At 41.6% G+C, this 15,391-nt stretch overlaps 2 protein-coding genes across 3 annotated transcripts in view; one reads left to right on the top strand and one right to left on the bottom strand.

Annotated features, from left to right (window-relative positions):
- The window catches only part of WDPCP (WD repeat containing planar cell polarity effector), a 161,292-nt gene extending 158,654 nt beyond the window's left edge, over positions 1 to 2,638 (bottom strand). For both annotated transcript variants that reach the window (XM_052784223.1, XM_052784226.1), the window contains exon 1: positions 2,576 to 2,638. The gene's annotated coding sequence lies outside the window, so the exon portion shown is untranslated. The remainder of the gene's footprint in view (positions 1 to 2,575) is intronic.
- Positions 2,639 to 2,967: 329 nt separating this feature from the next.
- MDH1 (malate dehydrogenase 1) lies at positions 2,968 to 14,944 on the top strand. The gene is made up of 9 exons (XM_052784227.1): positions 2,968 to 3,109; positions 8,486 to 8,584; positions 8,806 to 8,902; positions 9,883 to 10,058; positions 11,443 to 11,565; positions 11,698 to 11,874; positions 13,511 to 13,624; positions 13,841 to 13,930; positions 14,298 to 14,944. Exons 1-9 carry the CDS (start codon positions 3,107 to 3,109, stop codon positions 14,421 to 14,423), a joined length of 1,005 nt encoding a protein of 334 aa, XP_052640187.1. The 5' UTR covers positions 2,968 to 3,106; the 3' UTR covers positions 14,424 to 14,944.
- The last annotated feature ends 447 nt before the right edge of the window (positions 14,945 to 15,391 follow it).

Genomic DNA, 15,391 nt, shown 5'->3' with positions numbered 1-15,391 from the left:
ATCCAAAGCTTTGAAAAGGTGATAAGACTAATTTAATTAGCAAAAATAAGTCAAATACACCACATGTCTTGGAGATAAATATTAGATGGAAGAAGATTTGGAAGACTGGGCTTCAGAAACTCGAACGCTGTATGTTTATAGATTCCCACAGTGACAACAGTCTGAAAACAGTGGCATGATTTAACAGCACGAGAAGCACTACCAAGAACCAACACTTCCTACAACACCAGAAAGGTTTCTATCCAGAAGCAAAGGATATATTTTAAAAACTAAAAAACACCAGGAAAAAGAGTTGTAAAAACCAGATGGGGAGACAAAAGCATCTCTCATTTATTTTCGTATATTTACATTTTGCTTGGAAGATATTAAAGCTTAACAAGCAGAAATAAAATTTAAGCCAAGTAAGAAGGAAATAGTAGAATTGTTAAGTTTTGCTAACTTTAAAAATTACATATTCATAAAAGGCGAAACTTTAAGGCATCTTTAGTTAAACCAGCACAAAAGACAGTGCAGACAGTCTTAAACCAATTTAACTCTATCTTGGACTAATTATACTAGGAACAGATCTAAAATAAACTGATATACTTGTCTCTGACAAACAAAAGCATTTACACATGCTTTGCACCATATTCATTACAAATCACTTTCAACACAAGATATGTTATCTTCAACAACAAAAAATTAAAGGAGGACACGCTTGGGCAAAAAAGGACCGAGAATGAAAACTGAGCCTCACCTATAGAAGAAAGTTGGATTAGTTTAACTGAAATCCAGTAAACCAATACAACCTGCTATGCTGACACACACAAATCAGTTTACAGTATGCTAACATTGATTTAGCTGAAAACTGATAAGAAATCAATTTAAACTGAACCAATTATGCTGAGTGGAAATTATGTTAGGTCCATATGAGGCTTTGTGTACATTTAAATCTTAAGTAATCTTAAATAGTATTAATTAAGTCTGTACAAGGTGTGGGTGCGAAAAAGGTTAGAGTCACCAGGGTAAAGCATCTTAGGATACTCTGGAATAATCTGACTGGAAAACAAGCTCCCTTCTACTTACCAAGCTTCTCTACATTTCACAGCAAGCCAGACCTCAGCTTTGCTTGCAGCTATTTGGCTTTCAAATTCATCCCCAGAAGGGAACCTAGGTACAATCCTCATTCATATTAAAAATGTATGGTTATTAACTGATATAAATCAGTATAGTTTGACACTTAAACTAAGTACGACTGTACCTTTTCAACTCTGACACTGCAGTTTTCTGTACTGCAGAAGCTGTCACAGGTTCAGCTAAAGACTTGTTCAAGCCACAGGAAGTTCCGAGTTGTGGCATGGGCACGATTAGCAACAAGACTCACTAAAATGAGAACACTGCATGACAAGCATAAATGTTTACATTTTACACCCACTGCCCTAAAGGAGTAACTTCTAATTTCTGTCTGAGGACTGAACTAGAAATTGCATAAGTGTACACACTATTTAGATTGTTTAAAAAAAAAAAATACAATCGACTACAAGGACTAGAGTAAGATTTAAAACTAGTCCTGCAGAAAAATATTCGGTCAAGTGAGACTTCACTAAAGACTTAACTAAATTACAGAACTTGTCCAATAAGGAAACCTGTCAGGATCTAAGGGAAAAAAAAAAGATCAACTATGCCATCCAAGACTCTTTTATAGCATAACAACACAGTTTAAGAATCTGTGGGTTTTGCTGATGTATTTATGCCAACATCAGCCTCACTTCAGGCACAGACCGAAAGAGTTTACTTCAGTCAACAATCCAAAATACAACTAAATGAATAGTTTTATTTTTGTACAACAGATCACTAGTTTAGTCACTGCTGTTTTAACAGCGGAGGAGCACAGGTAAACTCTCACTTTTCCCTACTGCAAGTAAATAAAAGGAAACGGCCAAGCACAAGCTCACAGGATTTTGTAAAGTGCAAGTATAGCTATGCATCTTCTGAAGGGCCGAAAGAAAGGTGCCACAGGCAGCAGGGAGAGAGGAAGCGAGGCAAGAAACCCGGAGCCTGCACGGGAGCCAGAGGCAGCACCCAAGGGCAGCGGTTTTGGGCTCCCGCGACGCGGGGGTGCTCGCAGACAGCTTCCCAGGAGGAGACCGGGCCTGAGGGAAAGCCGGGCAAGAGGCTGCGGCGCGGAGAAGGCAAAGAGAAGGCTCTGCCCGCCCTCACCGCGCCCGGGGTTTGCCTCAGGAGAGGAGCTCCCTGCCTGCACCCACCCCTCCACCCCGCCCGTCTCACTGAGGCAACGGGCGCTACCCAACGGCCGCGCAGCGCCGGTACGGCGGGCGCAGGGGGGCAGGAGCCTACAAGTAACGCCCGGAAACGGCCCGGTCCCGCCGGGATGCTCGCCCAGGGAAGGGCACAGCCAGGCCGCGCACCCGAACCCACCGAGCGCTCCGAGGAGACGGGGCGGGGCGGGGCGGGGCGGAACGGGGGGGGTGGGGAGCGTTCCCGCCGCCGCCAGCGCCAGGGTCTCGCCCGCCTGCGCGCGCGCCGCGACCCGTGGGCCCCCCCCGTCACCTAGCAACCACTGAAGCACCGCCACCTGCGCACGCGCAGCAGCCATGCGCTCTCGGGGCGCTCGATGTCCCCAGCCGGTGGCTCCGCCTACGCGCATGCGCCTCTCTGCCCGCACCTGTGGAGAAAGCGCGCAACGCCGGCCCTTCGCCCGGCGCATGCTCAAACCCGCTGCCGCAACCCCCGGCCCTCCTCTCCCAGGAGCGCATGCGCAACCAAGGGTGTCGCCTGTTGCCCCCTAGCGGCTCTCAGCAGAGCTGCTCTCGGGCCGCTGCTCTGCGCTTCAATGAATGGGGCAAGGTGGGGGGGGCGGGTAACCGCTGCCACGACGCCAATAGCGCCCGGGGGCGAGGCGCGCGTGTCCCGGGGCACGCTGGGAGTTGTAGTTCTCCCCCAGCCCCGAGCTGCGCGGGCGGCGGAGCCGCGACTACAGTCCCCAGGCGGCCGCGCGGGGCGGGCGCGCCCCGCCCTCCGCGGTACCTTAGCGCAGGGCTGTCGCGGCCGCAGTCGCGCTGTAGAGGTGACCTCGAGGCTGCCGGACCCGTCGCTCCTCTCAGCCATGGTCGGTACCGCTCCCTGAGCCGGGGGCCGTTCCCTTTAGGCCGCGGTTGGGGCGGGGTGACGGCGGGCTGCGCCCCCTCGCCGGGGCGGTTGGGGCAGGGGGCTCCCGTCAGGCGGAGGTGGCTGCGAAATGGCGCCGGCTTCCCCCGCCTCCCCACGCCTTGCTCCTCGCCGGCCGGCCCGCGGTGCCGCCGTAAGGCCCCGGGGGTGACTTGAAGGTGCTCGGGGCACCCGGTGCCCGCCTCGGCCCCCAGGGAGACCCCGCCGGGTTGACCTTCATCCAGCCCGGGGACTTGGGGGTCGGTGTCGGCCCCTGCAGTGCCGGCCTCGCGTCGCGTCTGCCTCCTCTTGGCTGACGTGGGGGGGGGGGGGTCAGCTTGTTCTCCCGCTCGGGTCACCCCGGCGGAGCGGAGCGAACCTCCCCGGCCTGTCGCTGACCTTTCAGCGGTTTAATTGCGACTTTTCCTTCAGCCGGCGCCCGGCTGAGCCCCGGGGTTAGCAGCATGGCCTGCGGGAAGGTGGGGATGCTTGCTTCTTGATTTCATGAGACATTAAAGGTTCTGGGTGCAATTCTGTGTTGGCTCAAGGGGAAGTGCCTGTGAAATGTTTCCCTCTCTTGTTTCACCCCGTTTGCTGTCAGAAATCCAGCTATTTGCCTAGGTTCTTCAAATGGCTGAGGAGCCCTTCTAGTTCTGCCCTGAGGTTACACAGGTGAACTGGAATGCTTTGCTTTTTAGTGGCATATATACATATGCACACGCACAAACTTGCGCAGAGACCTTGCTTTCCTTCATAATCATGAAAAATCTCCATGTTTTTCTAGACTTCATACCCTGTTATTAAAACCTTTTCTTTCAGTACGTTGCTATAGAAAAGATGCTTGCATGCTCTGAAATGTGGCTTTTTATTTCAGCTGTACACTAAAAAATACTGAAATCTGTAAATCTTATCTATCCTAGTTCTCCACCCTTATTTCTGTTCAAAATCTGGATTCTCAGGAGTGACCACAAGGCAGCAAGTTTTAGTTTGTACTTGAGCTTTCAAAACATTGACTGCTGTGAATTTGCTGGTCTCCAACAGAACCAACTGCTAGTTGAAACTTACTTTGATGTCCAGACTTTTCAGAATGTCACTGTTTTTCTCTTACTTTCACTGTTCTAATTATGCATTTGGTGTTGGGCAGGGGCTTTAAACTTCTGAAACAAAATCATCTGTCTATTGACAGATGGACATTGGCTATTAGCTAAATGAAATGGAAAAAGTTTTTAAGGGCACCTGTCTCAAGGTCATTTCTTAAGGAAAGAGTTCCTTTGGAATTCAGTCTGTGAACCACAGTGCTGCTGGGGTTGCTAAAGTGCATAACTGTATTGCTGATACTTTCTACCACACTTCCAAATAAATTTACTGTTACTGTAACTCTGCTTGAAAGAGGGAAGAGCAAAGGGAAAGGTTGTTAGGCAGGCTTTAGACTTTTGAGGACATGCAGTTTAATGCTTAAGGCATTCTTGTCAAGCAAGGTGGGATAACTTAGTTGGCTTTAATATTCAGGAATAACATTAGGCTGATGATATTTTACACACAGTTAAATTTATCAGTAATAATGTTTATAGAGGTCTTTTATAATTGTAAGTAGTAATGCAAAGTCCATCACTTGTGTAGACAGGACATAGATTTTTTCTTGTTCCTACATTTGATAGATTGTGGGTTATTTGATATCACACTTTTACTTGCCTTTGTAACCTCCTGAATCAGTTTTGCAGTATAGTGCTATTTTCATGTATGGCACTAATATCTTAGGTCTGCTAGTATCAGCAGTAATCACAGAGATAATTTAAGCACTGAGTTCTTAAACCAAAGGGGGGGGGCATTAAGCCCACAGCTTCCTCATTTGATATTGGAAGCTTCACTTTTATCTGTGATAATTTAGGAGGGGGAGAAATCCTACATGTTTGCTGAATTAGAGGGAGAAGGCTGTCTCAGGATGCAATGTTCACTTTTTTTTCCTTCCTTTTTATCATTACCTTTGCTACTCTTTCAGTTTCCTAAAACTTTTTAACTATACATTGGCTGTATGTTGAGTGGGGAAGGCTTTGAAACTAAATAGTTTAGTTAGATGTCGTTTACTTTGTCCTCTGGTTCTTTTATACCTGAGAGTGAGTGAGTAAAGGTCACCTCTGTAGTTACCACATCGTGAAAGTATTGTTACTGAAGTCCAGTGCAGGAGCCAAGTCACGGATTAAAGTGCCTGAACATGAATGTGTGAAGCCTACAACTTCCACTGGGGAGCTACTCATTTCTCTAAACATCCAACCTCCAAAAGTACCCTCAGATGCTCAATGATACAGATTTTTATATGTGATGTAAGTTTTCCAGGGAGAGTTAACTGTATTTTGTTAAGAAGCACAACATTTTTGGCTTGTTAATCTAGCTCCTGGAATCAAGAGAGCATGAAAATTTCTTTGATAGTAATTGCTCACAGTTGGTGCAGGGGCAAGGGGGTGTGGGGAGAGCTTGTATGGGAATCAGTGTACTGAAGGCATGGAGAGAAAAAAACAAGTAGGCAGTACTCCTAGTTCAGTTTGTTTCTTCCTCCCTCCTCCAGCCCAAAATGGGGGAAGAACAGGAAGGATGGTAGTAAGCAAACATAATTTTTTTGAGAGGGTAGAGTTGAGTCATGACTGAAGGATTTTAAAATTTTTTTTAACAAGGCTGAATGTTAAGTCTCTCTTAGCAAAAAAAAAAAAAATATAGTCCTACCTCTTGCCTTTTTATCTTCCACTCCTCCTCTCTCTTGTTAAGCTAAATAATGCTAGTGGATAGACTGACTTTGTTTGTTTGTTTAAATCAGATTAGCATATGAAGTGCATATAATGGAGAAAATTCTCATTGACTTTCCCCCTTTTGTAACACTACTTTAGATTGGATCACAGGTTGCAAATGAGAAAGAGCTTAACTTCTTAAAATCTTTGTTCCATTCACTGGAAATTCAGAAATCAATTCACAATTGATTTCAGATACCATGTAATTCAAAGAAAATGTGTTCTGCTGTTATCTGTGTGAGTTCCGGAGTAGCATGCTTAGCATAGGATCACTTTTTATGTGCTGTTGATACGGGTTTTTGCCAGGCCAAGGTTTTGCAGCACAGTAATTTTCCAGTACTTATTTTTCTAATTAATATGATTAGCTGCCTTGAAAGAGTGTTCATTGTTCCCTTTACGTAAATAAAATGTAGATTCTCCTTAAAAACATGCTGAAAAGTTGGCTTTAAAATCTGATATGCACCTTAATCTGTGCTGCCCATCATCATTCAGACATTATGGTACATTTGGACGGTATAACTTCCCTACTCAAGAATAGTGTACCAAAACTAGTTTTGAGATTTAAAATGGCAATAATCGATTGTCTGCTCTCCTTCCCACTTGTGATGGAGTTTTGACAAGGTTTGAGGGATGACACTTGCAGTAGGACACGTTCAAAAGAAAATAATGCAGTTCAGCACCATAACAGGTAGCCATTTAACCAAATATTTAAAGAATCATTCCCATAATGAAGGCAAAATCATGTTGAGGTCTAAATCTGTGAGTTCAGTAGTTTAATTTCTATCACTTATGCTCTCATTTTATCTAGTATGTGGTAAAATGGGGTAGGTGGCCTCATTTTTATGGTTATCTAATGCTAGCTTGATGCAGTTGTGCTTGGCTGGTCACTTCTGCAGAGAGAATACACTCAAATCCCAAAATGGTTTTCCTATAAATATCGATGACAGGAATGTTGGTTGGAAGGGATCTCTAGAGGGCATCCAGTCTGACCTCTTCCTTGATCTGAGTCTGGAGGTTGTCCAGTCCAGCCTGATAGCAAGGTGTTTGCCACTGCTAAATCAGGTCATACATGTTTTTACATCTGGGCCTTGAAAACCACCAAGGATGAAGGTTGCACAGACTCTCTGGGTACCCTGTTCTGGTGCAGCTGTACCACCCTAATCAAGAATTTTTCACTTCATTTGTAGCTGTTGCCCCACATTCTGCCATCTACCACTACTGAATGGTGTTTGGCAGCGTTATTTTTGTAACCTTTCTGTAAGTAGTAGTAGGCTGCTGTTAAATCACCCCTTGTCTTCTACCTTTCCAGACTATGGCCAGCTCCCTCAGCCTCATCTTACAGGACATGAACTCTGGGCCCCAACCATCTGAGTAGTGCTTGCCTGGACCCTCTTTAGTTTTTCAACATCCCTCTAAAACTCAGAGTCCCAAAACCAGACTTAGTATTCCAGTTGCAACCACCAGCACTAAGCAAAATGCCTGCCTTTGCTCTGCAAGCTACACTTTTCATAATGTAGCCCAGTATGCAGTTAAATCACTTCAGACATAATTGAATGTGGAAGACGTTTTGTCCATAATTCAAATGATCATCTTTTAATTATGTGAAAAAGTAGGCATGGGATTCCCACCGGCTGGTCAGAGTCTGCTTTTTCCTGTCCTAGCACAATCTGCCCAAGCCCTATTGCCTCTAGGCAAAAACGGAGATACAAAAAACAGGCTTACAAAATACGGGGTTATGAATGTCCTTTGGCATGTTTCCCCTTTCAATATTAAATGACCTCTGGAGTTCCCCAAGTCCTGGTTCTGATTAACAAAATGGACTTTTGCTATAGGGTAGGCCATTTTTTTTCCCCTATTTGCAATATAGCAACATGTTGGCAGTCTTCTCCCAGCCTTTTGGAGTTTTGGGTCAGTTTGACAATGGACAGTTGTATTATGGATATTAGTGTCTGTATTTGTCTATAATGTAGCTTTTGTCTGTGGATTTGTTAAACTGCTGCATAACAGTTCAGTGAGGCAGTAGTTTTAAGTCCACTAGATTCCTTGGTTTCTGGCATTCAATAAGTCTTTGGTTGCAAGTAAGCGTTCAAAATGCTTAATGGTAACAGCCCTCAAAATTGAAAGAATGTGAAAACTGGTGAAGTGTCACAGCTCGTAAAACTTCTGTAGTAAATTTGAAGTATGAATGGGTAATCTAATGAGTGGGTACATGTTGTAATGCCTTATGCTAAAAAGGCAGTGTTGTTAAAAAGAATACAAAGACTTTCAAATAGATTGTTATTCCTGACATTTTGGAAGCTTTTCCAGGAGCAATTCTTAAGGATATTTTTGCAAGAGTGGTCTGTTTCTGTAAAAGCAAGTAGAGAAATTGCTTGTGGTTCTAGCAGAACAGAAGGATGATCCCAGGAGCTGGGCCTGATCCACATTTAGGCACATGCTTTCATCCAGGTTAAATAATCATAACCTTATTTCCGTAGTAACTGTTAATTTTTACTGCTCTCAGATGGTATGAGCTTGCACTGTGTAGCTGTGTGTAAGTCTCTCTAACTTTCTTGAAGGGTGAACCTATCAGAGTCCTGGTGACTGGAGCTGCTGGGCAGATTGCTTACTCGCTGCTGTACAGCATTGCCAAGGGAGATGTCTTCGGTAAAGAACAGGTAAGTTACCAATGTGCAAGTAACTTATTCTTTAAGTGGGGAAAATGGAGTCCTGCTCTGTTATGCAAGCTTTCAGTTGTTGGTCATGCTGAAGTTTTTCAGTTTTCTGTAAATGGATTTTAAGTCTTGCACAAGATAGCATTTTCTAGCAGATAACAAGACAAATTAATTTTCAAAACAGGTTAAGCCTGACTTGCACTAAACCATTTCTTTCTTTACAGCCTCTTATTCTTGTGCTGCTGGATATCACCCCCATGATGACTGTATTGGAAGGTGTAGTGATGGAGCTGCAGGACTGTGCCCTACCACTGCTGAGAGGTGGCCAAAAGAAATTTTTCTTATACCTATAAGATGTTCTACTAAAACTATTGCATTTATGAGTTCCTGTAGCTGGCAGGAGGTTGAGCAGAAGAAAATATTAGATGATCCTTTCTTGGTTTTACATTTTGTGGAGGATAATTTAACTTAGGCTGTAAGCTCAGAAGAATGTCATCAAATGAGTTTTGTGTAAAGAATTGACTATGCAGATACCTGGGGTTTGGTTTATGTCATCTAAACCTGGGTTGTCAGCATGTACAACAAATTGTCAGATACTTGTGCATTTATGCATTGTATTCTGGCCTAGTGGTAAAATAGCATTGAATCTTTAGGTACACCTAGATGCCTTTACTAAGTAATTAAAAAAAAAAAAATTAAAAAAATCTAGTCTTTAGAAATACCTTCTACATAGACACAAACTGAAAAATTGCTCATCAAGTTGTATAACAAGTGAAGTTTTGATAGTTTAAACAAGCAGAAGAAAGGGAGCAAGTAGATGCTACTGTAATTATTACAGTACTTTAAAAAAAAAAAAAAAAGGCATGTAGCTGCCAGCTCTTGTACTTGTACAAATCAAACCTTCTTCACTTTGAAGTGTTAAAGGGAGAGAAAAACTTCATATGTTTTGGTGCTTGCCACTGAAAATTTTTTGTAAAAGTGAAGAACAGCATATGTACATATGTGTACATATTTAGATAGACACACATGAAAGGTATCTTTTTACATAGATTTCTCCTGTGTTTTCAGAATTTATATCTAAAGCTTTAGATAAATATTTGTATATATAAACTGTTCACTGGCAAGTATTTAATCTGTGGAGTTAGGGCTAAATGACTATACTTACGTTTTTGGAAGGGGAAGGTGGTGGTGTTGGCAGATCAGTTTATATACTATCTATGAACCAAAGAATATTCCCTTTAACACATTGCCATGAGTATTTATCTTACTTAGATTTCCCCCCCCCCCTTTGCTTTTTTTAGAGGTCATTCCAACAGACAAGGAGGAAGTTGCATTCAAAGACCTTGACATAGCAATTCTGGTTGGCTCCATGCCAAGGAGAGAGGGCATGGAGAGGAAGGATTTACTCAAAGCCAATGTGAAAATTTTCAAGTCTCAGGGTGCAGCCTTGGACAAGTATGCCAAAAAGACTGTCAAGGTGAATATAGAAACTGAATTTTAAAAGTTAACTCTCTGAGTTTTGTAGAGATCTAAATACATTGTAGAATGATATTGTGCAAGCAGGAGCCTATTTAGTGCAGGCATTCCTTTCCTTAAGCCCTTGAAAATATACCACAGTCAAGGTTAGATGAGAGATAGTATGTTAAATACGCAGATGATTTAGTCCTTAATTCGTTTGGTGAAAAAGATAAGTCTTATATTGTATTGCTGTAGTCCACACATATTCTGAACTAGTTACCAGCAATTCTTAAAAAAAAAAAAAAACAAACTATATAAAAAAAAATAAAAAGCAGTCTTCTGCTTGTTATCTTTCTTCTCTGGGAGAACTAAATTATCTACATGCAGCTGCCTACTTCATATCCATCTGTGGCTTTAACATAATGACCCTTAACTTCAGTATCAATATGGAATTACAGTTGCACAAAAAATCAGCTTTATTTAGGTTGTTTGCGTCTTGGTCTTTGGAGCACTGGAAGCTTTTAATTGTTCTCTCTCAGATTCCTTCAGCACAGTTAATGGGATCATGTGGCTGCTCTCCTACTGCTCTTAATCTCAGACCCAGACTCCCAACTGTGCTTTGTAACTGACTTTTTAATGTCTACTTCCTCTGCTGATGAACTTCCTACTGCTTCTAAAGACTTGTTTGCTTCTTTATACAATTGGTATAAAAACTATCAATATTACTATTGCAGAGTAATGGAAAATTTACTGAACTCACTTTCAAAAGGGGAAATGCAAAGGGAGGTTTGTAGATTAGCTTGTGTGATTGAGAGTATATGAAGCTTGACATTAATCATTTGAGGCACATTAGTAGATGAAGGATGAATAAAAATCAGTTTTCCATAGTAATAAATTGATCTAAATCCAGGCAATATTTTACTTCTAGCTGCCTATGAACATTGAGATAAGTAACTGTTCTGGCTTTCTTAATTATAAAGCAAATACATAAAGCAGTGGCAGCCAGTCTAGAAAGCATTTGAAAGGTGATGGTGAATTCACTGTGGGCTGACTAGTGTGTATGTATCTTGCTTTCCCTGTATCTAGTAGCATGAGGTTTGAAGCCAGGCTGTGGGTCAGTGTGCAGATCTCCCTGGAAGTCTTGTTCTCTTTCATGTTTGAATGTCAAATTATAAAGAAAATACCTAGCTAGAAAATATTTTTCTGTGCAGTTATAGAAGACTCAGTGACTATGAACAATGCACATATAAAACAACCATGTTGAAGACAACCCAGAGATTTAGAAAACTTAACTTTTTGATAGCTTCTTTGAAGGCGAAGCCATGTATTTCACTTGAGGGAGTTGTTTTGCAGAAATAGCTTCTTCATCTTCCCATGTTCCCCTTCCCCTTTTTTGTTTTTAGGTTGTGGTAGTTGGGAATCCAGCAAATACTAACTGCCTGATTGCATCAAAGTCAGCCCCATCAATACCAAAGGAAAACTTCAGCTGCTTAACTCGTTTGGATCACAACAGAGCTAAATCTCAGGTAAAAAGGGCCTATTCAAAGTAGAATGCTTTCTGTTGTCTCTGCTAAATACAAACAGAGCAATGCTCTCAAAGAAGCCTGTGAATTGAGAAGCTGAAGTTAATACATTGGACATCTTTAATTTCTGATTAGATTGCTCTGAAACTTGGTGTGACTGCTAATGATGTGAAGAATGTCATCATCTGGGGCAACCACTCCTCCACTCAATATCCAGATGTTAATCATGCAAAGGTAAATGTGAAAGGAAAGGAAGTTGGAGTTTATGAAGCTATAAAAGATGACAGCTGGCTGAAGGGAGACTTTATCCTGGTAAGATCTTGGGTTTTTTGGTTGTTTTTTTAAATGGTTATTCTGTGCTTCTGCTTTGTTCTAACCTCATGTGAAATTATAAACTATGTAACTGACTGACTGGGTGAAGCAGCTCTTCCTATCTCACTAGAATAAGTCACTTCAGATAGCTTCTCTCTTATCAGTTACTTGCTTTTGAAAAATCGAAGGCATTATGAAAACCGATGTAAATACTACTAGAAAAATCCATTTGGAGTGCTAAAATGATTCAACAAAAAGAATTTTGATCATAGCTCAGGTGCAACTCATCTGACACACAAACACCATTGACATTTCACTATGGTGACTTTTTTGGGCGGCTTTGTAGATGACAAGTAGGATGATCTTCCATTTGCTGCTCCCCAGCTACCAAAAAAGCCCAGCAGCCCTCCCCCTGCACGTGCATGCGTTTGCGCACACACTTTCCAAATCTAAATCTGTGGCCTCGTCAGCAGCATTTCTAAAAAGTAATCTGAAAAATCTAGAAAACACCTGCAAATGTCTTAATGTAGGGTAACAATAAATAATGATATAGACTGGTAAAACAAAATAATGGTATTAATTGATTAAAAGCACAGGCTGCCTAAATGCAATATGAAGTGAAACAAGGATTACTAAAGCCCTTGATGAACGTGACTCCAAGTAGGTGTACTTTGCTTGGTATTGCAATGTTACTGACATGCTGACAGCCAGGTACTGTATCTTGGCCAAAGCACCTTTAGTTTAGGACTGAGGATGTGTTTTGTCATATGACCGTGCTCTGTCCTGTCTTGTTTTTGGATATAGCTTATTTCAGTTCATGCTTGTTGCTACAGAATAAATGATTGTATGCTGGCAACCAAAGTTCATGAGCCAGAGGGTAAGCAGAAACCTGTCCTTGTCCTTGATCCTGCTGTATCTCATGTGGCCAAGGCAGGATACTGGTTTGGCCTTCTAGGTGCATTGTAATGCTCGTCTATGCTAGAATGCTTTGCCTAAGATAAGGAGATTTCATGATTCTTGCTTTCTAGACTGGGGTCTGGTTGGCATAGAGCCTTACCAAAACTTACTAAGAAAAAACTATGTGAGGTTTAAGAAGCTATGCTAATTCTAAGAAGTACAATTCTTGAGTAAAAAATTTCTTAATATAAATTTGAGTATAGGGAGGTAGGTTCAACTATCTTCAGGAATTAAATGAATTTTATGCGTTAAGTATTGTAGGATCGAGACCAGCAAGTAGTTCACCTTGGTATTCAGCAAAAAACCTTAACTGCCAGTGTTGCTCTGACGCATCTGTTACTGTTGACATACATGAAGTCTCTTGGTGGTAAAAGCTTGAAATACCTGGTTGGTATGAGAGAAGTCAGTGGGCTGCTAGCTATAACACAGGTACTGAGAAATGAGCCAGCCTCTGAAATACTCCATTATGTTCTTGTCTTGGCAAAACTCTTCTAGACTGTATTTCTGGATTGTATGCCATGTTTATTTAGTGATAGAGCTATGTCTTGACTGATGAAATTAAGTAATGATGTAAGGCGATCTTTCCTCATGGCGTTTACTAACAGCTTTCAGACCAAGCCATGATTTTGCTGCTTTGCAATTTAGGGTTTGATTTTTTTTTTTTTTCTCTGAATTGCAGACTGTTCAGCAACGTGGAGCAGCTGTTATTAAGGCTAGGAAGCTGTCCAGTGCAATGTCAGCTGCCAAAGCTATCTGCGATCATGTGAGGGACATCTGGTTTGGCACTCCAGCGGTAAGATGTTGCTCTTGAGTAAGTGCTTGTTTGCCTGATGGCTTTGATTACATGCCAGTGTCTTTGACCTCAAGTATGTAAGTGTGTCCAGAGGGGGAAGAATCTGTCTTTTTCTGGAATAAAGTGTGTCACAGGAGATGCAGTATATTGGAAATTAAAATTTTGCTTGCTTCCAGCAGTGAGAAATGTATTTACCTCTTAATTTTCTGGTTTCAGGGTGAATTTGTTTCCATGGGAGTAATTTCTGATGGCAATTCTTACGGTGTTCCTGAAGACCTGCTGTATTCATTCCCTGTTGTGATCAAGGTAACTAGACTGTATTTAAATCCACATATCTTCTGCAAGACCTAGCTAAACTGTCATATGAGCTTAACAGCAGTGCTTTTAGTATGGGACTGCAGTTGCTGGGATGTAGGGGTTTTAGCAGTCTTTCACAGAGTGGACCATTATTAACCATTTTGTAGTAGTTATCAAATAAGTACTGAGAGACAAGTAGAATCTGATTATGACTAGCTGGTGCTGGTTGCATTCTTTATCTGAAAACAAAGTTAACTACTGCCTGATGTGTTTTTTAAGGCCATAAACTTTGTGTCTTATGCTCCAAAGTTTCCTTCATGAAGACTGAATGAAGCTTGTTCTAACATTGCGGTGTTTTTTGTTTGTTTTAAAACAGGACAAGACCTGGAAGTTTGTTGAGGGACTTCCTATTAATGATTTTTCTCGTGAGAAGATGGATCTGACTGCTAAGGAGTTAACTGAAGAAAAGGAGACTGCTGTGGAATTCCTCTCCAGTGCATGACTAGGTGATGAGGAAATACAAAATCATTTAAGAGTGGAAGAATCTAAAAGTCGTCTCTAAGTCTGCTACCAAACACTATTACTGTATTCAAGTCAACTGTCTGTGACAATTGTGCATTTTAAAGTTCATATGCTTACTGGTACTGTTGTGCCTATTGAGTTATTAGCAAAAAGATTATTAAAGAAGTAAAACTAGTTTGTTAACCAAACTTTTTGTCTGTTCAATACTAGTTGCTTTCTGTGTATGATACAGAATAATTGTTTGCCTTGGCTACTAATGCACAATCTGAGTTTTGATTAGAATTTGGCACTATTGGAACACGTTGTAGTCCGTGATCACTTCAGCATCCTATGGCTCAACTGAAAATAAAATTAGAATGCCAGTAGTTCTCCTTGAACCAATAGTTCAGTGACTCAAGTCTATCACTGGACAGACTCCAAGTATATACTGTTCACTCTGTTTATGCTTACAATGTTTGTCAATAGAAATATTAAAAGATGCTTAATCACATAATGGCTAAAGAGTAGTCTGTTGTGCTTTATTTGCATGTTTTAGTTATATAACTAGCAGAATTTGATAGTACAACATAAAAAAACCACTGGAGGCCTATTTTAAGAAACTGAGGGAAACTGGTTTTAAGGAGCTTTATTGATGACTAGCACTTCATTTGTCTTTCCCAGGCAAAATTGCTTTATGTCAACATCAGACACAAAAGCCTCAAGGCAGATTTGTATTCCAGCACTGCCGTTCAAAAGCAGTGTTGGTACTGTAGCTCAGTATTAATTTGATTGTAGCTTCAAAGCTTTTTGTCCCAGGAGACAAGGACTCACTTGGTTAAGACCAAGTGAGGTTAATATACTTGCTTGAGAATTTTCCTAGTGCAGCCTTACAAACATTTTAACATCAGGAAGCTATTTCAAATATATTGTACTGTAATTATTCCTTTGTAAATGCACAGGTGAAAGTTG

Source organism: Harpia harpyja, chromosome 4, assembly GCF_026419915.1.
Source record: "Harpia harpyja isolate bHarHar1 chromosome 4, bHarHar1 primary haplotype, whole genome shotgun sequence".
In the NCBI taxonomy this organism is placed as follows: Eukaryota; Metazoa; Chordata; class Aves; order Accipitriformes; family Accipitridae; genus Harpia; species Harpia harpyja.
Note: the sequence above shows the minus strand (reverse complement) of the source record. Positions and strands in the feature narration are given on the sequence as shown.